Raw genomic sequence first — 27,192 nt, 5'->3', positions numbered from 1 at the left:
TATGCAAATTAATGCATTTTGACAATTCAGTCAAATCGGTCTATATTCATAAGTGAGGTTGTGTATGTGTATGTGTAATGTGTATTCAAATTAAATAATAACGCCCTGAATTATAATAATTCAATATTATATATATATTAAATATTACTTTACATAATAACATTTCACTTCGAAATAAAAATAAAAAAAACTATTTACCCTACAAATCTAAATTAAATAATTATAATCCACAAATCTCCCATTAATATATAGACAAAATAATAACCATAAATGTACATCATCCCTCCATCCTATCAGTTTATCTGCATGTTTCCCAATACTGGCCACTAGATGGCCCTCCTCCACCCTCTCCCTTTTGCGCACGCATGCGTAGTCGCTCCTCTCCAGTCCCAATAACAATCATTGAAAACGAACAGCAACCCCCGAAGATTGCTACTTCATCAGGCCTTTATTTTCAACAAACCGAGCCCACCATGACAGAATTACGACAACGAGGAGCGACGGAAAAAGAGCTGCAGCATCAACAATCGGAGGACAAGGTAAGTTACCAAATAAAGAAAGATGTGGAGAGATGTGTGTTGTTATAGCTATCATATGAGCTACAAGCTGTCATTCATGGAGAAAGAGAAAAAACCGGTTATGGGTTGTTACTCGTTATGTTTCTGGATCCCTCGTGTAAGTGTCATGTCACAGCACGAATGCAACCTTTAATGCGCGGGTTTGGTGAATGATTGTAGTTTCTAGTGCTCACGAGTTTGTGTGTGTAATATAGCAGATTAGAGCTCGTGGAGAGAATCTAAGCAGCAGCATCATCATCATCATCATCATCATCCTCATCATCATCATCAGGGGTCTCGAGGTTTCCTGCTTGTGTCCCAACAAAACAAAACAAAACACACCTATCAGGCCCCAGTGTATTTCTTGCAGTGTTATGTTGCTGAAACGAAGTTAAGTGGCATGAACAATCCCTGCACTGTTCAGTTTAGGACAGTGAGGTTAAACTCTGCATAAGCTGTGCTTTCAGCAGAGATAGAGGATATCTGGCCTGATCTTCGTTCATACTGTGTGGAAAACATGGAGAATGAGAGAGACGTGGGCAGATGGGTGAGTCAACATTCATGTGTTAAAAGGCCCTGACCTGTAGGCATGGGCTCAAACCTTACAGCAAGATCACAGTTTATAAAGAGACTCATTTGAGTGACTAATACTAAGCTAATAGAAAATATTTGTGGATACTTTACGAATTTGTCAAGTAACCTTTATTATATAGCGCTTTTTACAATACAGATTTTAACGCAGCATTACAGTGAAATGAATGCACAATATTGTTTTGGCTGTACAGCAGCTCTCGAAGAATGTCATTTGTGCTCTTGTGTATTTGTCTTTCCTTTTTTGAGTATCAAAGGGCAGGTTTTGTCAGTAGGATGTGATAATGTTATTGAAAGAACTACAATCTAAGGAATTCTAGGGCAAACTGTCTTGTACAGGCTTTATCTGTAAATATCCTTGGCCAATCGTTTCTTTTGTCATTCGGTTTGTGTGGTTCACCATCTAACTTCCAAGTTCCTCCTGTTGTATTTCTGTCATCATTTTCTTTCAAAAGACGAAATAAGCACAATAGCCCCTTCTATCTTTAGGGCTGCCGGCACGCTGGTGTTGGAGTTGAAAGAAAAACCCTGTAATTATAACGTTGCTTGCTAGTGTAGTGACAGACAGGGTCTCTATCTTGCTAAATAGATTAATTTTCCTCTGGAACACTGAGACTAAGAGACTCGATGATGCAAATTAAACCTTGTGCTGCTTGCATTCGCATATCAGCGGTCAGGCAAATGTACTCTAACCATATCTATAATTTTTTTTCTGTCTAGCATCTGTCTGTTTGTTTTTTTACAGTCAGCATGAAAGTTTACCTACATAATCTAACATAATTTAAAGTGAAAGAGAATACATCAAGGCATTAAATACAGTGTTTTTTTCTTTCTGCTTCTCAGATTTTGATTTCATTTCAAAGGGGTATTTCCCCTAGAAATTAAAATCTGTCATTTACTCGCCCTCATTTTGTTCCAAACCTGTATGACTTTCTTTATTCTGTGGAACACAAAAGAAGATATTTTGAAGAATGTTGGTGATGACCATAGACTGTAAAAAAATATGGACGTAGTGTCCGTGACGTCACCCATAGGATTCTGATGAGCAGTTTTGAAGCGCAAAGTATGGACGAGATGGCCGTTGCCATCTTGGCAGTGCGTCATCGCGCGTCACTCCCGGATAACAGAAAATGGGCAAAGAGACGGGACGTGGGCGGAGCTGAAATGACGCGATGACTAACAGACAGCAGATAAATGGCGATCCACCTGTCACTCGAAGTGGCCACGCCCTTAATTATGCAGAACTTTAATGCTTTATATAATGTAAACGAATGAGTTAAAAAAAAAAATTCACCTCTCTCACAGTTGTCATGAAGGGCAAAATTAGCCGTATAGACCAAAACCACAATTTGTCCCAGGCTGTAAACATGTTTTAATCTGCTGTAAAGTTGGGCATTTTAACATGGGGCTCAATGAGATTCTGCTCCCTTCTGGAGCATGTCCCTAGCGGCCAGTCGATGAATTGCAGTATATGGCACTTCCGTAAACTGCGGGAAGTTGCCGCTTGGTGATGACCTAACGGTTTTGGTGATCATTGACAAAAACTTTTCTCAAAATACCTTTAAAATGTTGGTCCACAAGAAAGAAAGTCATACAAGTTTGGACTGACACAAGGGTGAGTAATGATCACAGAAATTTCATTTTTGGGTGAACTATCCCTTTAAGTTTAAAAAAAAAAATGTTGCATTGGATTTTAACCCATTTCTCAGGATATTGCACAGATAAGTATTTGTGTTGCTGTGAGACTTCGAGAATTTAAAGAATTCATATGAGAGGTGAGAGAGGCCTGCTGAGTTTATTACATTAGACTAAAAGTATGCCATTGTAATGAAATAGAGAAATCCACTGTGTCCCTGTTAAGTTTAGGAGTGCACTACATGGTCATAAATGTGTGCCTCACCCGCTTGTCTTGATTAATATTTCATTTCAAAACCATGGCTGTTAAAACTTAATAGTTAATTTGCTGCTTTAACAGCTTCTCTGTTGTCAGTTGCCATTGCAATTCATCTGCTGGGTTCAGATTTGGTATTTGTGCACGGTAGTCAAATTCTTCCACAGCAGACCAAATCATTTTACTGGGTGGGTAGTTTACTATGACAGTGACACGTTGAAAGTCACTGAGCTCTTTAGTACAGCCTATTCTGCTGTAAATTGTTTGCTTAGGGAATGTTCTGTTGCTGTTTGCTAGATTTCACGCACCTGTTAAACAGGAATGTAGCTGAAATTAGAAGAAGGATGTCCTGCTGTTATATTGTATAATGATGTTAAGCTGCCTTTTTACCATCTCTGACAAACGACAGACCAGAAGTAGTTTATTTCCAGTGGAGAGTGGTAAAGGAGTTCCAATCATATGTGTATGCAGTATTTTCAGACCGGATTTAGGCTTCGAATTCATTGAAATATTTGAACTTTGAACCAAATGTGATGTATTCTAACCAAAACTATGAGAATAGTGAAGAACAAAGTGAGAATTACCAACATTTTTCCATGTTATTCTTTATAAAAAAGGTTATAACAATCAAATTTGCCTTGATCTTTTGATTAAAATATCACCATTAATACATCCTGCAAATTTAATATCTTAAAAAGTCATATTTATTAAAAACAAAGCGTTTATTTAACTCGAAATAATAAATGGGATTTGTGACATCACACGGGCAAATACATTTGCATATACAGTCAAACCAAAATGAATTCAGACACCTTCAACATAGTTTATTCGCTATAGTTTAGAAATGGCAATAAAATATGACAAGAACTTGGAGTTAAATTGTGTCAGAACAAATTCATCTTGATAATGTCAGATAACTTTGATAGAAAGGTACACTGTAAAAAAAAATCAGGTCTCCAATTGAAAATTTTCTAGTGAGCGATCACATCTAAAAATTTCAGTTGGCCAAATTGAATTTCTTGAATTTTAATTGAATTAAATTGCATCAATTCACAGAAATTCAATTTGGCCAACTGAAAAATTTAGATGTGATCGCTCACTAGAAAATGTTCAATTGGAGACCTGATTTTTTTTTTTACAGTTTATGTAACTGATTACAATCAACCAATTAGCTGTCAGCTGTTACAATTATGTACACAATTAGATAATACCAATTTAGGTCAACCAATGCTTAATTTTGTAGGGTAATGGCAGCTTCACGGCCGATTGAAAAGGTCAGTGCATCTGCCACTAGGGGCAAAATGCGACAAACGTATACAATGTCGAAGATAGTGAGAAGTCGGTTTGTTTTTCCTGCTCAAACATCAAATTACTGTGTTTTTACTATGTCACACATTATGTTTTGAATGATTAATTTGCGACACATTTAACACAGGCTTACAGTAGATTGTCATTGATGTTGTAATTGTCAGGGAATTCCACATTTCCGGAGAATTAACGCTGGCTGCTGTCCGGCAATTTCGTCGAAGTGTTGCTCATACTCTGAGGCAAGCAAGGGCCGGATCTGGCAGGAAGTCTGAAAATGTCTCTCTTAAGAAGAGTGGGATGTCCTCAGTTCCTGATAAGCTATTTGCAGTCAGTCGGGAGTTTAAGAGACGGGGGAGGAGGTGGGCGGTACGTGGGAGGGTATTTTTAACTGTGGCATCTTAAATATCAGGATGTAGTCCATCTCCATGGAAACCCTGGATCCTTCTGTTGCTCTTGCTGTCAGTTGAGTGTCAGCCATATATGTATGTGTCTGTTAGCTTGAGGGTGCTCTTTGCAATGAGCTCTATTTATGTCAGACAGAAAAAAAGAGTTTTTTTGAACAATCGTAACAGCTCGACCAACTGGTGCTGCCCCAACTGATAATGGCAGCCTGTTGCTATGGTGATTAAAGCAGGTCATTTGTAATTGTGTACACAGGCCTGTTAGATACAGATGCTGCCTTAAATAGCCTAAACATTAAATGGGGCCTGTGTTTACCATTTATTCATGCTTTCAAACAACTTTTGTAATGGCCTCAGTTTTATTGGGTGAATGGCCCAATAAAACTGAGGCAATGAAAAAATGTGTTTGCTCATAATGCTGGAAAAAAAAGAAAAGAAAAAACAGCAAGATCCATCGACGAGAGTATGAGTGCACCTGTGCTTGGTAAACTACCGTTCAAACGTTTGGGGTCAGTCAATATGAATTTTAAATGTTTTTGAAAGAAGTCTCTTATACTCACAGAGGCTGCATTTATCTGACCAAAAATATAGTAAAAACAGAAATATTGTGAGAAATTTTTATATAGTATATTTAAAATGTATTTCTGTGATGTCAAAGCTGAATTTTCAGAATCATGACTCCAGTCTTCAGTGTCACATGATCCTTCAGAAATCATTTTAATGTGCTGATTTGCTGCTCAAGAAACATATATTATTATTATAACATTCTTATTGTTGGAAATGTATGTGTTGCTTAATATTTTTGTGAAGACAATGATGCATTTTGATTATTTGATGAATAGGCCTACTAGAAATTCAGAAAAACATTTATTGAAATAGAAATCTCAACAATGTAAATATATTTAGATTGTTGAGAACTAAAAGTATTAAAAATCTTACTTACCCCAAATCTTTGAACAGTACAGCGAGATTCTTTGCAAATGAACATACTATTCTTATGAATTATTCATATGTTCTGCATTTGTTTTTTCTCTCCAACCATTTCCAGGGCTCTGAGACGGAGGGCAAGGAGAGAGATGGAGCCTCAGACAACGAGACTAAATCCGATTCTGGGGTTCCTGAGGTTCCAGTTACTGCCGATGACACGCCAGAGGTTCTTAACAAAGCCCTCTCAGGCCTTTCCTCACGGTAAACGTCTCTAAATCAACAATTGGAATCAAATTAACATGACTCTTAACATGAATTAGAAAGCATTTGCATGCCACGTAATATAAAGAGCTTCCTACTCCAACATGGATTATGTTGTTGTGAACACCAGAGGATTCATTCAATAAAAAGGCCATCAGAGCCTTTAGTCCTTGCATTAGGAAGATTATATTTCCACCCAATATGCTTTGCCCTAATGTGTTTGTCTCGCCTGCAGATGGAGGAACTGGTGGGTGAGGGGCATCCTGACACTGGCTATGATCTCCTTCTTCTTTTTCATTATTTATTTGGGTCCGATTGTGCTGATGATGATTGTAAGTATCTTCTCTTCCTGTTGATGTAGACACCAATGGGCATGGCCACTTAAGAAAGACAAGCTGCTCAGATGCCATATTTTTGGCAGCTAGTTTTGAAGCTTCCAAATGCAGCATCAAAAGTTTATTTTCACATGACTAATTCCCCTTTTCCACCAGCATGAACCAGGTGCTAGTTCAGAGCTAGTGCTAGTGCCGGTTCGGAGTTGGTTCGACTGACAAGCCTTCTAAGAACCGGTTAGCCTTTCCACATGCTAGAGAGCCACCACAGAGCCAGGTCTTACGTCACTGTATACATCTCATCTTTCTCAGCAACGCTAGTGAGGCAGAGGGAAACACAAACACACCAGGCTTGTTCAAGATGCATCGGCGCTGCGCAGATGCATCTTGAACATCTTCATGCATCTTCCATCAACAATGGCGAACGTTGCGTTAGTAGTGATGCTCATGGCTTTGCGATCCTACATTGGCATCAAAACACAGCAAATCCAATGCATTCATGCAGCTCACTGTGATTTGTATAGACAGAGATTACAATCGTGCAGCTATTAGCTCGATTAGCTGCTATTTCAAAAATGGCGGTCACAAGTTTGTGTGTTCGTCTTGTTGTTCACGGTAACCCAGCCCCTGAAGCAAGCGGTTCTTACTTCTAGACCAGTAATGTTTTGGTGCTACTTAAAAACCACTTTTCCTGGTTCAGAGCTGGTGCTTTGGGGGTCGAAAGACAAAGAACCGATTTGAAACTAGGCTCCGAACCAGCACCAGTATTGCCTTGGTGGAAAAGGGGTATTTGTGTCTAGGGCTGCACGATTAATCGAAAAAAAATCACGATCTCGATTCAAACATAAATGCGATCTCATTTCTTAATGTTGGCGATTCACTTCCGTGTATTTCCCTCAGATCATGCTGCGTTCACGCGTTATTGGTCACACCAGAGCTTGTCACACTCACACAATAACAAAACACTAACCAATCAATCATAAATCTCCACTTCTAATATACAAGTAAAGTTATGTTCTGTGGTGAAATTCGGGATACTTTTCCTCCTTTCATGTTTTTTTTTTTTTTATGGGGGGGGCGTACCTCCCTGAAATGACTTTTTTCAGGTTGGGATGTCTGTGACACTGTCTTAGTACATTAAGCCACGTTAAGCGTTTTCTTATAACATTTTTAAAAAAAATATTTTATTTATAGTTTTCATTTTTTACAAAAACGCAAAAACAAAATGAAACATCGAAATAAGACAACAAAAACCCTCTCTCCACAAGGCAAGATATTAAATAATCATAAAAATAGAAATTAACACTAATAAGCATATATTTACATCTAGTCTGTCTACATTTGTTGTTTCTACATTTTAATTTAATTGTAACTAATTACTTTTATTTAAAATTGATTCATTTTTTTTAAAGTATAAGAAAAAATGAGAATCGTGTAAGAGAATCGTGATCTCAATTCCCATGGAGAAAAATCGTGATTCACATTTTAGCAAGAATCGTGCAGCCCTATTTGTGTCTACAGTCTCAACTGCCTCCTGCCAACAGTCCTGTCTCTTTTGCGTCTTGGTTGCATTTACACTTTCATTAGTCTTATAACAGACCTGTCCTGATAAGCATGGCACAGAAAAATTGCTTAGAGTAAATTAAGTCTGGGGTGCATATGCAAGCAGAGAGACATTTATAATAGATTATAGGGAACATCTTAAAAAAAATTGTGTTGGTAATTTCTAAAATCAACAACCAATTTTCTGGTGTGTCATGGTCTTTTAGAGTTGATGAGACTTATGGGAAATAAAGGAGAGTGCCAGATTCCAGGTTATGGAAAAATATTGCAGATAATATTATTTCATTGGAGAGTCATAAACCAATTAATGTTGACATATTGTCTCTCTTGTGTTTTTTGCACATGACGGATGAGCACTTATGTTGTTTATTCTGTTAACATTATTAAACATTATTACTCAGCTGAGCTGCTGAATCAGGCCTGCGGATGTGCTTATGAGACCTCACTGAATAATAAGTGTCCACTTTGTTTTATGATCTGGCTGTTACAGATATTACAGCCGATGAGTATTTTATGTTACAGCTGCTAGCTATTGAAATCTATACTATTATGTATAAAAAATGCAATACACACTCAAATCAATGGTTCTTTTTCAATGTCAAATTAATGTTGTGAAGCTTAAGTTAATTTAGGTATCACAACGATTGAATCAGTGGTATAAAATATGCATAATTATTCATTTTGAGTACTTTGCAAAGTTGTATAGTTGGGACCTCTGTTATAGGCAAGCAAGTACTCTTGAATAAATCTTTTTTCTAGTGTTATAGTTATCTAAAGCTATAAAAAATGTCAGCAATTTAAATAAATTATAAAATTACAAATATATTTAGTATCATTATTGTATATAATTTGTATATATATTTATAAAATATAAATGAAAAACTTTAAACTTAAATGAATATTAGAAATGTTGCCTTGGCAACTTGCTGAAATAAGTATGTTTTAGAACTACAATTACTAAAACTAAAATAAAAGTTAAAGCTTTATAGACCTATATAAAAAGCAAATAATGACAAAACCACATAACAAAATTACTAAAACTTGAACTAAAACGAAAAGTGAAAATATTATATAATATATAAATAATACTGCTTTGCCACTTGTTGGTGCGACCATAAAATCCAAGAATAAGTGGAAAAGAGTATCCACAATGAATTATCCAAATTTAACAGACAATGCATTTGCATAATGATGTTTAATTTTTAATAATGGCCAATAACTGATGTTATTTACAATAAGCTTTATGTACTGCCAATTAGAGCCTTATACACACAAGATGCATTCTTGCTTTCAAAAACAGCTAGACAGTAGCACACCTGAGTAGATTGCCTGTTGGTTGTTTATTCTTGTCCTCTGTGTCTTCCACAGGTGATGTGTGTTCAGATCAAGTGCTTCCAGGAGATCATCACAATTGGTTACAGTGTGTATCACTCTTACCACCTGCCCTGGTTCAGAACACTAAGCTGGTGAGACCTGCGACACACCTGCCACCTTCATTTTCACGCTTCATTGTCTGTCCCTCTCTCCCTGTTCTCATTATCTGTCACTCCAGATCTCTCTCTCTCTCTGTGCGCACTGCCTGTAGTTAGAGGGCATCACTTGCATCTTATCATTATATGGCACTGTTGATGTCTTACAAGTTCTTTCATTTTCTGTGTTGAATTGGTAACCACTGCACTTGTTTATTCATCCAGCTATGCATGCTATCACCAGCTGTATAGAGGTATGAGAAATTCACTCTGGTTTAGGCCGCAGTCTAACTGTAGTCTAGTTTGTTTCAAATGTTGCAGGAAAGATTCACCAAGTTTTATTAATGTGAAAATCCCACTGAATGCCTTTTAAAGTTTTGAAATACAGAGTTGAGTTAAAACTAAGGGTGTTCCGATCAGGATTTTTGGAGCCAATCACAGGAAGCAGTATCTGCCAATACCGATCACCGATACTAGGGCTGCACGATTAATCGAAATTGAACCGCAAGCGCGATTTGGCTTATGTGCGATTATGAAAGCGCAAAGGCTGCGATTTTAATGAAATAAATATATGCACAGTGTGTTAGTGAAGAGCGGCTCTGTGATCAGGAGTAAACGCTGCTCCATCTAAAAGCACTGCGAGTTTGAGCAACATGTGTCAAACATCTTCACAAACTAGTAATGCGAAGCGTTCATAAACCTGTTGTCCAACCAAATACAACGTTTAATAACAGGTTTTAACTCACTTCATATCGTCAGTCGAGCTGATGTGGCTTCTTATCACAGAATGTCAATCAGCACTGCATACTTTTATTATTATGAAAATACCCGAGAAGGCTTGAAGAACTCAAATACACCATATCTTGTCGCAGAAGTATTATCTCGATGTTTAATCAGTCAAAGCATTTCTATCTCCGTCTTATTCAGCATACAGCGCAAGCTTCACATTAGGGATTTCCTGAAAATGAACGATTACTTCTCTGACGCAAATGTGGCGTTTCTGCTCGAGGGCGCACTCTGGCCTCCTGTATGACTGGAACTTTTGGGTTGAAAATAAGAAAAATAATACTTCTCACTAAATAAATGTATATGACAATCCATATGTTTTTCTTCAATGTACAGGAATTTTAATCCCCACAGTGGATGCATAAGAGGCTCATATCTCATATCAAAGACATAGACTTTAAGAAATTGATATCACAGATAAAAAGCACAGATTTGTATAATAATAATTGTTTTGTTTTTTTTACAATAAATCCTTAGACCTTTCTAATGGTTTTTAGTCATAGGCTGTCTGCATATTAACAGGTAACCCATCATTTTTTAGTTTTCTGTAAAATATAAATATTATTATTTTACTGTTATATTTATTCTTAAATGCTCTATTTAAATTTTTTAATAATGAATGTTATTGTAATAGTAATATTTCTTATTTTTATTTAGCAATAATAATAATCATAATAATTATTATTAGTCATATTAATATATAAACACAATGTTATATACACACTTTTCATTTGTGAAAAAAAAATAAAAATAATAATAAACGCATTTTAAATCGCAATCGCAATTTTAACCAGAATAATCGCAATTAGATATTGCCAAATCGTGCAGCCCTAACCGATACCGATCTATTTGAAGCCTACTTTTTATAATGTAGAATTATTTATAGGGATACTCCAATCAGGATTTTTACAGACATTCATTCAGGGCCTGAATTTCATTTTTGAAAATGGGGGGAATCCCTCCTTAGGTGACTTGTGGGGGGATTTTTTTTTTTTTGAAGGGGGAGGGGCCTTTTTTTTATTTGAGACCTTTTTCCAAAAATATATTTTACAAGCAGTAGCACAAGTAAATAAAATAGAATAAAGGCCTGTACACACCGGGATGAATATTGCGCGCGCTTCTCGCAAGCATTTTTCGGCGCGTCTTGAGTGTTCACATCCAAGAGATTTTCACTGGCGATGCGCCGAGTGAACGTGCACATTCAGTAGATGCGCTCCCGGTACACAAGGTGGTGCTGCGGCACTTACGCTTCTGACACTCACTTGTCACACAGAAGAATAAGAGAGACAGTATTTACGTGCTTGCCAAAACCATTCACACACTTATTGCTAACTGGCAAGCAGCATTAGCAGCTCATCTTCTTCTTTGTCTACTTACTACTTCTTTGTCGTATCAATGAGTGCGAAGCAAGACCGTTTGTGCTTGAGCGCAACCAAGTTGTGTTTTACTGTAACTTCAGAAGCTCCAGGCACGTGAACAAAAGCGGCGATCTCATTGGTCGGACAGTTTTTAACGCACCGCGTCAAAATAAAAAAACAAACCGAGGCGTTTAAAAAAAATAAAAAATTATTTTCGAGCCGTTTTGCTTGTCGGTGTGCACACTCACATTGGCACCCTTTGTTTAGTCACGAGACGATAAACGTCGGCGGTAAACGCGCGCGAAAATCGTCCCGTGTGAACAGGCCCTAAAAATACAAATAAAATAAACAGTGCTCTAAGTTTTTTTTTTTTCAGATAGGTCTAACAGTAGTATTGAGGTAAGAAATACTAAAGAAATTTAATAAGGAATCAAATGTAGAATAATACTGGATGGTCTTTCCTGAACAAATTAAATACAGATTAATCCTTACAATTAAGGTTACAAAAGTTAGTCATTAAAGAGCAGCGAGTTTCATTAATGTTAATCAAACAACAAAAGACAGAAAAAAACAGATGGCAGATCATTAGCTGCTGTGACTGTCATTTTAAGAGCTGCACGGATCCAGTCTGTTCTCAACTGTTTACGTTCACTTAAGACAAAACTGACTGTGTTTTACGTGTATACTCCTTAAGACGGTAATTTTGTACATACGATTGTGTGTATTTGACTATTTAAGCGCAATTTGATATTCGCGATCTGTTTGTGAGGTGGCCTATGTGTGCACTTTGAGTGTTCACGAGCCCGCCGTCTCGAGGACTGATGAGTGGTTAAACACTGGCAACTTCAAATCCAAACTATAAACTTTAGGGATCTCACGTGATAACCAATAGCCGTGGCTTTGGGAGTGGCCTCGTAGGGCAGCGAAGCAAGTGCATTCTGGGAGTTGTTGTCTTTCATCCACATGAGACAAATACATTTTCTGTCTTTTCTTAGTCTAGAAGGCACCAAATTCAAAAATAATTTCACATTTCTACTACATAAATGACACAGTTTAAATACACATTCATCTTCCCAGCGCTGAAGTGCCCTTTTAAGGCCATTCAGTGTTTCCCCTAGAATTTTTTCCAGCAGCGGTGCTGTTACGTGCCGGAGGTTGTTACCAAGCCGCTCGTCGGGGGGGGTCCGGGGGCATGCACCTCCGGAATAAATAAAAAATTAAAATAAACCATGACTTCTGGCAAGTTTTGTGGATAGAAATAGACATTTTGAACATTAAAATCCAAATTAAGCTTTTCATTAGTTTAAAAGGTGACTATCTTATAGCCTATTTTACTTCAATAACCTGCAGGGACGTGCAGAAAGTTCCTAAGGGGCAAGGGCTCAAATGTAAGAAAGGGGCAATATGTAAAAAAACCCCAACAAAAAAACCCATAGTGTTTGGATACTATTTTATGTTTTTGCAAAAAGTCTCATGCTTATCAAGCCTGCATTTATTTAATCAAAAATACCAGAAAAAACAGTAGCCTAATATTGGGAAATATTATTACATGATGTTTTTTTTTTACCTTAAGTTTTTATTAATCAAATATATTGTTGTTTTGATTCACATTATGGCTCAATCGTCACCAAGTTTATTAGATGCTGCCCCTTTAAGATGCAGATCTAAAATCATTCTCCCTTTTACGCCCATTTAAGCTAAACTGTGTTTAAGTGAATACTCTCCAAGCCTGTCATTTTGACATATAGGCTATTTTGTTGTGTATTTGATGGTTTAGTCGCGCACACGAAGCATATGTGCAATTCGGTCCGTTTCGCAGCGTGCGTACACACACACACACACACACACACACACACACACACACACACACACGCCTGCCTTGAACTTGGAAACAGCGTCTATTGCGCGGATTATTGTGCTTTTCATTTAATCAAACACGTTCTGCAATTTAGCCAAAGTGGAGAGTGCATTTGCCAACAATCACGGATTGTGCTGAATCTGACGTTAAATGCATGTTTGAGGAGAAATGACAGCGCGCGCTGTGAAGGGAAGGAAGTTGTGCTAGACGATGCGCGAGCATAGTTTATAATAGTTTTACCTCATATCTTCTTTTTTTAATCCTTGGAAGCGAAAAAAAAGATTAAAATCACAGCCCTGTGATATTGTGAAAGTGTAAGCAGACTAAATTTTTGTTTAGTTCTCTGGCCATCGTCAATCTCTTTCTCTCTCCTTTACAGTGTGTTAGTGAATGTCGTGATATTACTGATCATGTGAAGCGGCGCTGCGCCGCTGTGAATACATTGTAGGGGAAACACTGCCATTACATACTCTGCAAAAACAGAGAAAAAAGTTCTCGCTCCCAGGGCTGCGAGAACATGATGCCCTGGTTTGGGAGTTCTCGCAGCTTGTTCTTGGCACATCATCTGAGCAGAGCTTTTTTTCTTGTGGGTGTCCGAGAACTGTTGTGTGATTGGTCAGAAATTTAAAGTGGGCGGGGTTAATGCGGAGAAACGGAAATGTTCGGTACCTGCTTTTCTCGTGAGGTATGGAATGTCTTGGCCTGAATGAACTTTGTTTTCTCGAGGTGGCAAGAACAAGAACAAACAAATTTCTTTGTTCTTGCGGAGTATGTACCAAGCTTTACTGTTTCACACATACTCCATTGTCAGTGTGTATGCGGTGCATATTATTTTTCCATCATGTTAACCGGCTAGAGCTTTCACACTGTACGCGGATGCGGTCCGGCAATGCGTTCCAGGAGCAATGTGTGTATACAGCAGTGCAGCGGTCGTTTCGGCACCGAGTATATTTTTTGCTGTGCTGAATTAAAGTGACAGCGCATTGTTCGCATTAAAATAAACATGTATTGACATGAAAATCTAGTAATTTCACCACAGATGCATATAATGTAAACTAAAATTTACTCTGTTTCAAAGTCAACACATGACTTTTTGCCTCGAGTAAAGCAAGGAAAACCTTAACTGGCAAGGACATAATGGAGAGCATGCGTCCTTTCTTGGAGGTGGAAAAACAATTTTCTTTATGACCTGCAGGATTTCTTGTAAAAAGATTTAAAAACGAAAGAAAAGACAAGAGTTGGCTGTTTTTGTCTATTATAAGTTTTGATTCAAAATGTTTGAGATTTTAGGCTATAACCTGTTTAAATGATTTGCCACTTGCGTGAGCAACGCAATATATAAATCTAAAATAATTAATTTAATAAAACGTTGTTTAAATGTAGTGCGTTTAAACGTGACATTTATGAAAGAGTGTATACAAAGAGAACTTCAATGCTGACAAGCCGTGTTCAGTAACAACTTTTGGATTTGAAATAAAGATAATGAATAAATGCTGTGTTTGTGTTATACAGCCGCGGATCAGTTGCGCACCGCAAACGCGGCATTTGTGAAAGCACAACAGTGCGCTGTTCCTGCATCGCATACGTACTGCAACACGCACCGCATATGGACTGCAGACAGAGTATGTGTGAAACTGCCGTGAGATCTGCCTTTATAAAGAACGCTGATTAATCTTCCCAAAGCGATAATCGGCCGATAGCAACCAGTAGCCAATCAATCGGAGCACCCCTAGTTAAAACTTATTTTAAATCTGGCAAAACTGTCAGTCCACCTGATGCAAAAGGTCAGTTAATGTGTAGAATCTCTGGAATGGTAATCTGAGTGAAAACCCTTTGAGTACATTTATAGGTTTTTGAGTGAATCTCATGAAGAAATGTCATATTTCACCCACAAAAGAAAAAAACTTTTAATTTATTATGAACAAAGAAAGTTAAACTTCTTTATCAGATCATTAAAACATTTTTAGCTGTGACATTATTTTATTGATGCATGTCAAATTCTACCAAGGATTTACTTTTACAATACAGTTTAAATAACACATAATTAATTTCATTACATTGGATTTCTGAGCATTCAATAAAGGATGCAATCTTAGTTTCTATTAAAAAAAATGTTACAATGCAATGAAATAAAAACTCTTGAAGATCCTAAATCTAGGCTTCAATTTCTTTATGCAAATATCTTTCTTATTTCTATTTTGGGGTGAAGTATGAGACATGTATGATTCATCCTGTTTCAAAAGACTGGTGAACTTTTCTTTGAACTTTATTTTAGGTTTTGTAGATTAGTTATCTGGCAAATCAGGTTAAGTTAGACTGGGTAAACCTAGCCCGATCTGCCGGTGATTTGATTTCGCCCTGCAGCTCAGGCTGGAAACCTGTACAGTTTTCTTTCCTGCTGCCATTGCAAATTTGCGGGGACCAATCCCAAACCGGCTTATCCACCTGGCGCATTATTGGCAGGTTTAACACAATAACGGATAGAGAAGCAATGGATCGTTGGTCTGATTGGTTGAACGACTATCCATTGCATACAGAGTAATTTGAACTATGCCCGTTGATCACGCCTCTTGTGCAGTAGAAAATACAGAGCAGACTCCCCAGACCAATGTTCAATCTTAAAAGATTGAGCTTGGTCTGGTGATAGCCAGACAAGGTATAAGTAGAACCATTTCTCTACATTATTCCTACTGTGTAGTTTAACACATCGTTCTTCCATGTGGTCATAATCCTAGTCAGCTAAAGTCTGACCATTTCCTACATCTATTGCTATCAAATGGGTCCATTTATAATTGCTTTCACAAGCATTAGAAACACTTTGATTAATGATTGCATGTGAAAGGCCTTTGTCATAATGAAAGCTGACTGCTGATTTTTAACGGTTTTTGTCAGGTACTTCCTGTTGTGTGTGAACTACTTCTTCTATGGGGAAACGGTGACGGATTATTTCTTCACTCTGGTGCAGAGGGAGGAGCCTCTACGCATCCTCAGCAAATACCATCGCTTCATATCCTTTGCCCTGTACCTCACAGGTCAGAACCTTCTCTGTTACACAAGCATGGTACTTCATTTCATCATTGGTGTTTGTCTAGAGGCATAAAGGCCTTTGGGAACTTTTATAACTAATAGTCATCCCTGTTACTTCTCAGTCCAACAACTCCCACTTTTCCACTGAGTGCTGAAGGCAAAGTCAGATGCAGTTTTGAAGACATGCTTTATATTACCAGTTTGAATGCAGACGAGGCGATGTACTTGTGCTTTTTTTGGGGCGTTTTTTTTTTTCATAGGCTTGAAGTTCATTTCATTCAGGATGTGGTTAGGCTCTCTACTTGTCGATGCACCCCTCTCTCATTTTCTCTTACAAAAAGATGCAAGACAGCAGATTTCATCCTAAACTAAATGAGAAGCAGCATAATGCTATTTTTCTTTTAAATATAATAATATTATGTTAACAATACCCATTTAAACAGACAATCATCAAACAACGCTTATTGAAACAGGAAAAATAGAAGTACATTTTGTATAATTAACATATTATGACACACCAAACAAGAAAAAATGCTGTCAAAAGATGGTATCTAAACATGATAAAAACAGGAGCAGTTAAAATAAAAATTAGTGCTGGGCAATCGATTAATCACATCCAAAATAAAAGTTCATGTTTACATAATATATGTGTGTGTTCTACTGTGTATAATTATGTATATATAAATACACACATGCATGTATATATCTAAGAAAATTGTTATTTAATATAATATATTATATATATATATATAATATATATATGATAAATTGTATAAATATATACAGTATATACATGCAAATATTTCTTAAATGTATACATGGTGTCTGTATTAATGTATACGTAATAATTATACACAGTACACACATATATTATGTAAACACAAACTTTTATTTTGGATTCAATTAATCGTTTGCCCAGCACTGATAAAAATTTATAAAAATTATATATATACACAGAAAGATATGGATGGAAAATCACCTTCTAATGAGGGCTGTAACGCTTTTGACCAAAAATAAAAATCTCGATTAATTGAACATTTTACCTTGATTACGATTAATGAACGATTATTTTGCTCTTCTTTTTTTTTTTGCTTTCCTTTTTTTGCCCTCATAGTTCACTGATAAGGTTTGTACTGTAAATATTTTCTACTATTAAAGGTGGGATTTTTTTTCTAATGAAAGTGCATTTCTTTGTGATTTTTAAAATACTTGAAGGAAACGGTTCACTTTCAGCAGTTATTGTCTAAGGGGCAGATTTCTGTTTGTTGTACATCAGATACAGATAAATTAGCACATAGGCCTACATTTACATTTATTTGAATGCATTAATGAGAGCGATTGTGTGTGTGAATTAGGCCTAGTCCACACGTACACGGGTATTTTTATAACCAGAGTTTTTCCTCCTCCGTTTTAAAAAAACAATCGCATTTTATTGCATAATGTCCAGTATCCATAATGTGCTGTATTCATTTGGAATGCCTGAACTGTTGGTTACAGTGCACACTCTTGCTTGAGACAAATCTTGTCGTATATCTTGCCATAAATGGTCCAAGATTAAGACAAATAGTCAAAAGTTCCTTTCTTAGGCAGACTGTTAAAAAATGTATAAACCTTCCATGTACTTCAGATTATTAATTTATGTAGTTTCAGATTGTCTTTTCCGTGTGGTTGGTTTAATACTGGCTGGCTCCTGTCAAACAGGGCATAATTAGTGGCAGTGTGACTCGCCAAAAATAGTTGCTTAGACATGTGTTGATGGCATTTTAGGAACTGTCTGTTTTACCAGATGTCTGTTTCTTTTCCAGGGTTCTGCATGTTTGTTCTGAGCCTGGTGAAAAAACACTATCGCCTGCAGTTCTACATGGTGAGTGAGTGTGTTAATATGGCATTTAGTCTGTTCTACAGGTTTGACTCCAAGTATACTTTGCTTTTTATACGTGTACACGAGCACATGCGCACAGTCGAAAACATGTGCCATTTTGAGGTAACTTGCCATGAGTTACATCCCATGTAAATACTGCAAAATAATTAAATGCGCATGTGCAACCTGTGCGTACAAAGTACGTTCAGTACGCACATACTCTTCTGATGACAATTCGCATCATGCGCACTATACGCTGACCCTCACGTACGCGTAAAAAGGGAAGTATACTTTGGCCTTTAGAGGAAATTCAGTGTACATGTGTTCGTTTTTTTGTGTTCACATGCTCACATATTTACATAAACATGTATTCGTCATGCATGTCAGCCTGCATGACATGTTTGCTGATATTAATCATGGTGGCCACAGACCCTACACATTTTCTTGTCATAGAACGGCCTTTTGTCCTAGATTTTAAGTGAATAGAGCTATTCATCCCGCCTTTCTCTCTCCCCAGTTCGGTTGGACTCATGTGACCCTGCTGATTGTGGTGACTCAGTCCCACTTAATCATTCATAACCTGTTTGAGGGGATGATCTGGTAAGATGACGCTTCCTCCTGTGTACCACGATCAAACACCATTTTACACATTTGAACATTACAAACCTGTGTCATCCCAGAATATTGGACACAGTACAGCTGATTTTCTGTTCGTTTAACGTAGTCTGTTTCTCTGTGCGCAGGTTTATTGTTCCCATCTCCTGTGTTATCTGTAATGACATCATGGCTTATATGTTTGGCTTCTTTTTCGGTCGCACTCCTCTCATCAAGGTTTGTGTTTTGAAATCCCAAATTAACTATCCCATATTATTAAAAATTAAAATTTGAATTACATCTGACTGTATAATATTTACACTATCTGGGTTTGGGGTTGGTAAGATTTTCTTTTTAAACTGCTCACCAAGGCTGCATTTATATGATAAAAAATACATTAAAAAAGTAATATTATGAAATATTATTACAATTTAAAAATGTAATAAAACTGTTTTTATTGTAATATATTTTAAAATGTCATTTATTCCTTTGATTGCAAAGCTTTTTCAGCAGCCGTTACTCACATGAACCTTCAGAAATTAATATAATATTTGAAGAAAGAATTTCGTCAAGAATTTTTTTTTTAATGCTTAGTATTGTTGTGGAAACTGTGATTTTACTTTTATAAAAAACAAAGTTTATTTGTTATACAGTTTTTCATAAAAATGTTTTTTTTTTTTTTAAATTAAAGTCTTTACTGTCTCTTTTGATCAATCTTAGTGACCCCAAACCTTTAAATAGAAGTGTATTAAAATGAATGTATAATTTTATAAATTACCCACTAATGTCTGACAATCAGAGTCCAAATACTTGAGTTTGAAAAGTATATGTGCAGTTTTATTATATAAAATCCAACAAAAATCATTTTCTGAAATGTTTTGCTTTTTTTAAATACCAGTTGCTTATCCTTCCTTTTGTCTAACGCAGTAACATTTATGAATTTTGAGTGTGGCTAAAGTGTCTAAATGCTTTCTGTGGCTTCTGGTGTAGTGTTGTGTATTGTTAGTACAGTTCTCTTAATGCTGATGTTTCTTTGCAGTTGTCTCCTAAAAAAACGTGGGAGGGGTTTATCGGTGGCTTCTTCGCCACTATTGTTTTTGGAATCCTAGTGAGTAATAGTCTACTTCCTGTTCTTCTTCTGATCTTCACTGAATGTTTTATGTAGGTTTAGACACCTTGGTGTTGTAAGAATAAAAATTGCCTTGATTGACACCTTGGAAGAGGCTGATAGAGTACTTTCTTTTACCTTTGTACTCGAGCCATTAATGAGATGCTTCTGAAAAACAACGAATACCTTTCTGCCCTTCTCCAGCTGTCGTATGTGATGGCCGGTTACAGCTACTTTGTGTGTCCGGTTGAGTTTAACAACGACTCCAACAGATTCACAGTGGACTGCGAGCCGTCTGAGCTCTTCCAGCTTCAGGACTACGGCCTGCCGGCTGTACTTCAGTCCATCACAGGCTGGGTAAATCACGCACTCACAAGTACACAGTCTGTTAGACACTTACTGCTCATGTCTCTCATTTGGTCTGTCCTCTCCTTCCCCCTCTCTTTTTTGTGTCCGGGTTTACCAGTTTCTCAGACACTGCCATCTGCTTACTCTCCTCTCACTGAATCTGTCACAGCTCTTCACTCTCTCTACCAACATTTTTTGGACAACAAAAACACAATTTTTTTAAACAAAAGCAACTCAATCCTTCAAGTTTTACATATTTTGAAAATCCATAAAAATAAAGTCTGTGTCTTATGCATTTCTCATCCCTCTCCTTTCTTCTTAGACCACAGTAAGGCTGTACCCTTTCCAAATCCACAGCATCGCCCTGTCTAGCTTTGCCTCCATCATGGGACCTTTTGGAGGCTTTTTCGCCAGCGGCTTCAAAAGGGCCTTCAAAATCAAGGTGGGTGTAATTTGTCCACCCACAGATCATACAGATCTGAAACTGGTTCAGTCTTAAAAACCATTAACTACAGCTTTGTTCACTACATGGCATCTTAAATGGAATGCCCATGCAGTAACTCGGTTTCCACCGAGCGGTGCGGTGCGGTACGGTTCAGTACAGTCAAATTCGGGACTGTAAACCCTGATCCGGCTTGCGTTTCCACTGCTAACAGTATGCTTATGGTAGCGATCGATGTCATTCTCGTGCGAAGAAGAAAGTGACACAGTAAACAACAGTGGACAACATACAGCAGATCTTGTTCTTGCTTCTCAGCATGTGGCTGTTGTCACAAGAAGAAGCTTTGTTTGAGCCAGGGCTGCAAGGGAAAACACAGCCAGTAAAGCACTATAAGTCACAAATCTCTCAACCAATCAACATTCTGCTCCAATCCTTAAGTACTGGACTCCTGTGCTAGGTACCGCAATGGAAGGGTGCCAAAAAAGTGGTAAGGTACGGTATGGTTCAAAATTAGGGTACCATTCACAACTTCTGACAATGGAAACGGCAATAATTTTGTACTGAACTGTACCGCTCGGTGGAAACGAGCCATTAGATGTGACACAAAGTAAATCAGACTACCTGAACAGTTTTCTGTCCTGTGTTCGACACTCTGGTCATACCGTCTCTGTGTTGTCCATCTCTGCAGGACTTTGCAAACACCATTCCAGGTCATGGAGGAATCATGGACCGCTTCGACTGTCAGTACCTCATGGCCACATTTGTCAATGTTTACATCGCCAGCTTTATCAGGTAGGACTGTTATTATATACACTACCGTTCAAAACTTTGGGATAGCTCAAATATTTCAAAATCTTTTTGAAAGAAGTCTCTTATGCTCATCAATGCATTTATTTGATCAAAATGGTTAAAACAGTAAATTTTTGAAATATTATTACAATTTTCAGGGTTCCTACGGGGTTTGGAAAAGTATGGAAAAGTATGGAATTTGATTTGAGTAATTTCCAGGTCTGGAAAAGTATGGAAAAAAATTAATCAAAGTATGGAAAAATATTTATGTTTCCAGACTATTGTCCCTATTTCGTTTTCTAAAAATAAAATTAAGAATTTCTAAATGTATATAATAAACATATACAATTGTTTTTTTTTTCATGGCGTTTGGATCAGTCTGCCAGCGCTGCCGATCGTTTTTACACTTGATCTGCTGGAGTTTAGGTCTGCAGTGATTGGTTGTTACGTTGTTAGGCGGCAGTTGCCATCACAGCGCCCCTACCTCAAACTGCTTGACTAAAAACACCTGGAACGTTGTGCTTGATTTTTACATTTGAGTGTGGATTTCACGGCAAACAAAATGGGAAAATGCACGTTTTCCGAGGGCTGGCTTGCCGATCCTAAATATAAAGCCTGGTTAGCCAAAGATTTAAAATGTACAAAGAAAGCTATTTGCAAACTTTATGTCAAATCATTTGACATCTCCAACATGGGGGAGGCGGCAATTGTAAGCCAAATGCTAGGCCAAAATAGTAGTGGGAAATTCGGATTAATTTACTGACTCGGATCTTTGAATCTCGTTCAGCAAAATGAACAAATCTTTTTTTAAGTCATTTCGTTTGTTCATGACATCAACGTCGCGGCCACACTCGTGCTCACAGCCGCATGTAGACGGATCGACTCAAAATCGGAGACACGCGAGACTGATCGGCCGATCACCGATCAGGCCGATCATGCAGAAAATCTGCCAATTCCGATCCCTGGCCGATCAATCGGAGCATCTCTAATTTAAATGTACAAAATTACAAATATGAATAACATTGCACTGATTTAGAGCGTTGAACTTTACAGGGTTTGGTGTTAAATTGACTTGTACAAGCAACAGTAGCTACAATTTTCAAATTTACAAATTTAACATGATAGCCTACATAGAGGTTTTGACTCAGAGTGTAACATACTTGTCGGCGCCGATAGCATTGTGGGTAAGTGCGTCGCCATGTAGTGCTGTTGTGCTTCGGGAGACCCGAGTTCGAGTCCTGCCTCATGGACTTTTCCCAATCCCGCCCCCCTCTCTCTCCCTCCCTCCTTACTTCCTGTCTAGCTACTTTCCTATCCTAATCAAAGGCAAAAACGCCATACTAAATCTTTACAATGTAACATACTTGTTAGCAGTTGAATTTTAATATGGTCGGAAAAATCTGTAGGGAAGTCTGGAAAAGTATGGAATTTTGAAATGAAAATTGTGTAGGAACCATGCATTTTCAATTTATTGTTTTCTATTTTGATATATTTTAAAATGGAATTTAATCCCGTGATGGCAAAGCTGAATTTTCAGCTTCATTACTCCAGTCTTCAGTTTCACATGATCCTTCAGAAATCATTCTAATATTTGTAATTTGGTGAACATTTCTTATTTTCAATGTTGAAAACCGTTGTGCTGCATAATATTTTTTGAGGAAAGTTTAGTTTTTTTTAAACAGCATTTATTTAAAATATAAATATTTTGTAATATTAATTGATGGTATATGCGTTATGTTGTTGTTGTTGTTGTTTTTTTAACTTATTTTTTTAAATAATAGTGTTTAACAGCTGAATTTGAGGTGAAAAACTACATTACCCATGATGCTATACAGAAAATTCCACCAATCATGCTTGGTTCATGGCTTATAATGCCTTAATGAAGGCTTTTGTAAAATCCCTATGGGAAAAAATTAATGGAAAAAATGCTTCCGGAACCAATGCTGCTGAAAAATTGGGCAGACACTAATGCACTCTATTATTCTATCAAGCAAGTTCAAGGTTTAGTGTGTTTTTCAAAGACTGATATAACACTATGTTAATTAACAAGATTGTAAATTACTATAGTTTCTAGTGCATAAAAACTGCTTTTGAAATTTCCTCTCTTTTAGAGGGCCAAACCCCTCTAAAGTCATCCAACAGCTTCTTGCTTTGAGACTAGACCAACAGCTCCACATCTTCAACTCGCTCAAGGCTCATCTGACAGAGAAAGGCCTGCTTCCTGCCCTAGAAGAAGCAGCCTAACTTTTCGGACCACCCCAGGGACATCCCACCGGAGTGAGCCATAGATAGAGGGAGGAGAGTGCAATGGAAACAGATCCAGGCATGAATGGAAGTGGGAGATAGGATGAGGAACATAAGAAGGGAAACAACGGAAAACTGAACTACAACCTTGGATCATTCCATTTTCAGTGTGTTTGCGAGAGTGAGTGAGTGCGTGTACAAATCAGTGTTTTTTGCTTGTCATTTAATTTTTTTGTGAACGTTTTATGTTTATCTATTATGCCACAAAAGAATATTATATATATATTGATAAGACATTGACATTTGTTGTTACAGTTGTACAATTCCACTTGTGTACACATGTTCCGTACCTATAGATTGTCTGAGTATTTTATAGTTTATGTTTTATTTGTTTTAATGCACTGATCATCACACTGTCATTTCAACCTCAGTCTAGCCTTTTTTTTTTTTTTTTGCTAACAGGCATCCATACGTTTCCATACACCAACATAAGTTTCACAAAAGATTGTATTTCTACTGCAGAGTGCCGTAAATTCATCCTGTTTCTTTACCTAATCTTGGGTTTTGACATTGTTGTAACATATTTAAAAGCAATATGGTCATTGATATCAAAGATGCGCTTCAGCCCAATAGGTGGTGACTGTTACAGTTCAGCTGTATGAGATTTTACGTATATTGTACTTTCTAAGGGTACAGTACGGAGAAGATTCAAATTATAGTATTCAGTGTTTGAGAGGAACTTCAAGCCTCATCAGACTAGAATTCCATAGCCCTCTCTGTGGCTTTAATGTTTGTTGCACATAAACGATCTGTGTAAGCCAAATGAATAGGAAGTAACTTTAATTGTAATTATGCTGCTCATAGTTAATAATAATAATACGATGTTACTCAGCACTGAAATATACCATTTGGAGACACTGAATGTTAAATGTTCAAGAATTATTGTTCATTTCTATTTCCCCCCTAATGTTCTATTGTTAATGAGCAGTTACAAGCCAATCGTTGCCAAGGGCAAAATATTTTTCTGTGTGTGTTTGTGTTTGTTTGTGAACTGTTACATGCTAAATGTTAAGGATCAAGTTGAACCATCAAAACTCAATGACTGTTTTGGTTTTAAATTCGTTTAATCATTTTGTACCATTTTCACTGCATAAGACATAGTCTATATTTCTGTTCCATCTGTTTTTTTGTTGTTTTTTACCTTCACCTACTGTGTAAACTCATGGATAAAGGGTCAGAACTATAGTGTGTCTTGCTTTAGGTATTTTAATTCTCCTCTAATACATGTTGATACTTAACACGGCGAGTCAAGTCACCTTTTATTTATATGGCGTTTTGTACAATACAGGTTGTTTCAGCAGCTTTACAGTGATAAACACGTGCCATAAGCATTTTTTAAAGTTAACCTTAATGGGTGTTATCGAGCAGCTTTAAAAGAGTAGTGCACAGTTGTGCTACAATAACCTGCATGAGGTTGTTATGGGCTCAGGTTAGTCTTTATGGACAGTAGCCAATATTCATCAGTAAAAATCCATGAGCACATACACATAAATGGGTTTTTTTTTTTTTTCATATACCCACAGGTCTTGAAAGATAAATAGGCAGCTTATTACCTGAGTTTCCTGTTATAGTTGTTACGTTTTCCTCTTTCTGACACTGTCAGAATCAATGTCTTGCTTTATGGACAGCCCATGCCACCTCACAACAGACTCACAAACTTAAAGGGATAGTTCACCCAAAAATAAAAATCTCTTGCCCTCAAGTTGTTCCAAACCTGTATGAGTTTCTTTCTTCTGTTGAACACAAAATAATTTATTTAGCAGATAATCAAACAGTTGACGTTAGCCAATGGCTGCAATAGTAGGAAAACAATACTATAAAAAGTCGGCTAAAACTGTCTGGCTACCAACATTCTTTAAATATAATGTTCAACAGAAAAAAAAGAAAGAAACTCATACAGGTTTGGAACAACATGGGGGTGAATAAATGATGACAATTTTAATATTTGGGTGAATATCCCTTTTTATAGCAGTTTATTTTTATTTTTTTTATGTATGTTGCTTTTCACTTCTGACATAACAACAATAAGCACAGCAGTCAATGTATAATTCGGTTATAATATTTGAAGCCCATATCCTCACCATCCACCATAAATGCATGTTTTTTTTTCCCAATTCAGTTGACAAATAACACGCTAAAGTTGTGATCTTTAAAGTTTTTCTTTCTTTCATGTTGTACTTTATTAGTTCAGTTCAATGTCTTGATTTGATCAAATTATTAGATTTTATTAGAATTACATAGCCTACATTGTTATTATATAAGGTAATTAATAGTATATGTTTGACGTAGAGATGATTCTATTCTTATCTTTTACTGTATTTGAATAGTCCTCTAAGCCAGTGTGTGCTCTGTGTATGTATAGGCCCCTGTGCTGAAACATTAGCGTACAAAGTCCAGACGTTAGCAGAGCAATGTCAATGTTTTCCAGTCAATACAACAGAGAGAGTTTACAGACCCGTGATGTTACTGGGCAACCACTGATGTCAGGAGAGTTGCCCGAGACGCGTTCGCTTGAGTGCGTTGACCATAAACATTTATGCAGACACAATTATCAGTCTTAAATGCATGTTTTAAAAATAAATCTGGCTCGTCTTGTTTCTGTGGGCAGTATTTTACAGATTGATCGTGCTTCCCAAGTTCTGTGCTTGCTAAAAAAAAAAAAAAAAAAAGCCAGATCTTCAGCCTCTTGCGCCTGCCATTCATAGCCAATAGAGGGCGTTAACCCGTCGTTTTTTGTGGGTTAACACTAGCTAAACAAGACAGCTTGTTTTTTATTTGCTACATTGGTTCTGTTTCCGTAAACACTGCCATGAAATTTTATATTTCTTAGAAATGATGCGAATGTAGCGGTCTCTTGGTGTCAAAGAGAAACTGACTGCAGTGCAGTTGTGTTCTCTGTATTTCTGGCGATTTGTTCATTAGCAAACATTTACAATAAGGTTTACTATAGGTTAACTTTAACTAACAATGAAATACTTAATAAATTAATCTTAGTTAATGTTAATTTCAACATTTACTAATACATTATCAAATCAAAGGCTGTATGTGTTATTTCGTGGACAAGTAGGCTGTAGCTATTTTGTAACTAACATTAACAAAGATAAATAAACACTTTAGCAAATGTATTGCTCATTATTAGTTAATGCACTATATGAGACCTTATTGTAAAGTGTTAGCCATTAAAGTAGAAATACATTTTGCCTATGAGAAGAAAACTCCTCTGTTGAAGAAATGAACAACATGTTTTTGTTATTTGTCATTAAGTATAATGTATTTCTGATGGATTTTGTTTTGTAATTTTTGATAAAGCAGATAAATGTGCTTTCCCTGCCGCTTTGTGTACAGTGATTTGCTCATTTTCAAATGTTAATAAAGAGGAAAGCTCAGCACATATATAAATATATATCCACAATTGAT

The 27,192-nt window shown here is 36.9% G+C and overlaps 1 protein-coding gene across 2 annotated transcripts; it reads left to right on the top strand.

The window, feature by feature from the left end:
* Nucleotides 1–381: 381 nt before the first annotated feature.
* cds2 (CDP-diacylglycerol synthase (phosphatidate cytidylyltransferase) 2) lies at nt 382–27,171 on the top strand. Of its 2 annotated transcripts, none has more exons than XM_079814626.1 (13): nt 382–539; nt 5,797–5,936; nt 6,172–6,268; nt 9,200–9,297; nt 16,195–16,334; nt 18,135–18,193; nt 18,708–18,790; nt 18,934–19,021; nt 19,824–19,892; nt 20,097–20,249; nt 20,563–20,682; nt 21,371–21,474; nt 23,583–27,171. In XM_079814626.1, the coding sequence occupies exons 1-13, from the start codon at nt 474–476 to the stop codon at nt 23,713–23,715; spliced, it is 1,350 nt and encodes a 449-aa protein (XP_079670752.1). In that variant the 5' UTR covers nt 382–473; the 3' UTR covers nt 23,716–27,171. The 2 variants fall into 2 exon arrangements, with proteins under 2 accessions (XP_079670752.1, XP_079670753.1); XM_079814627.1 differs by lacking the exon at nt 382–539 and adding an exon at nt 905–1,104 and having other exon boundaries at nt 23,583–26,425.
* Nucleotides 27,172–27,192: the final 21 nt, after the last annotated feature.

The sequence above is a fragment of the Gobio gobio genome (assembly GCF_949357685.1).
Source record: "Gobio gobio genome assembly, chromosome: 4".
NCBI classification, from domain to species: Eukaryota; Metazoa; Chordata; class Actinopteri; order Cypriniformes; family Gobionidae; genus Gobio; species Gobio gobio.
Note: the sequence above shows the minus strand (reverse complement) of the source record. Positions and strands in the feature narration are given on the sequence as shown.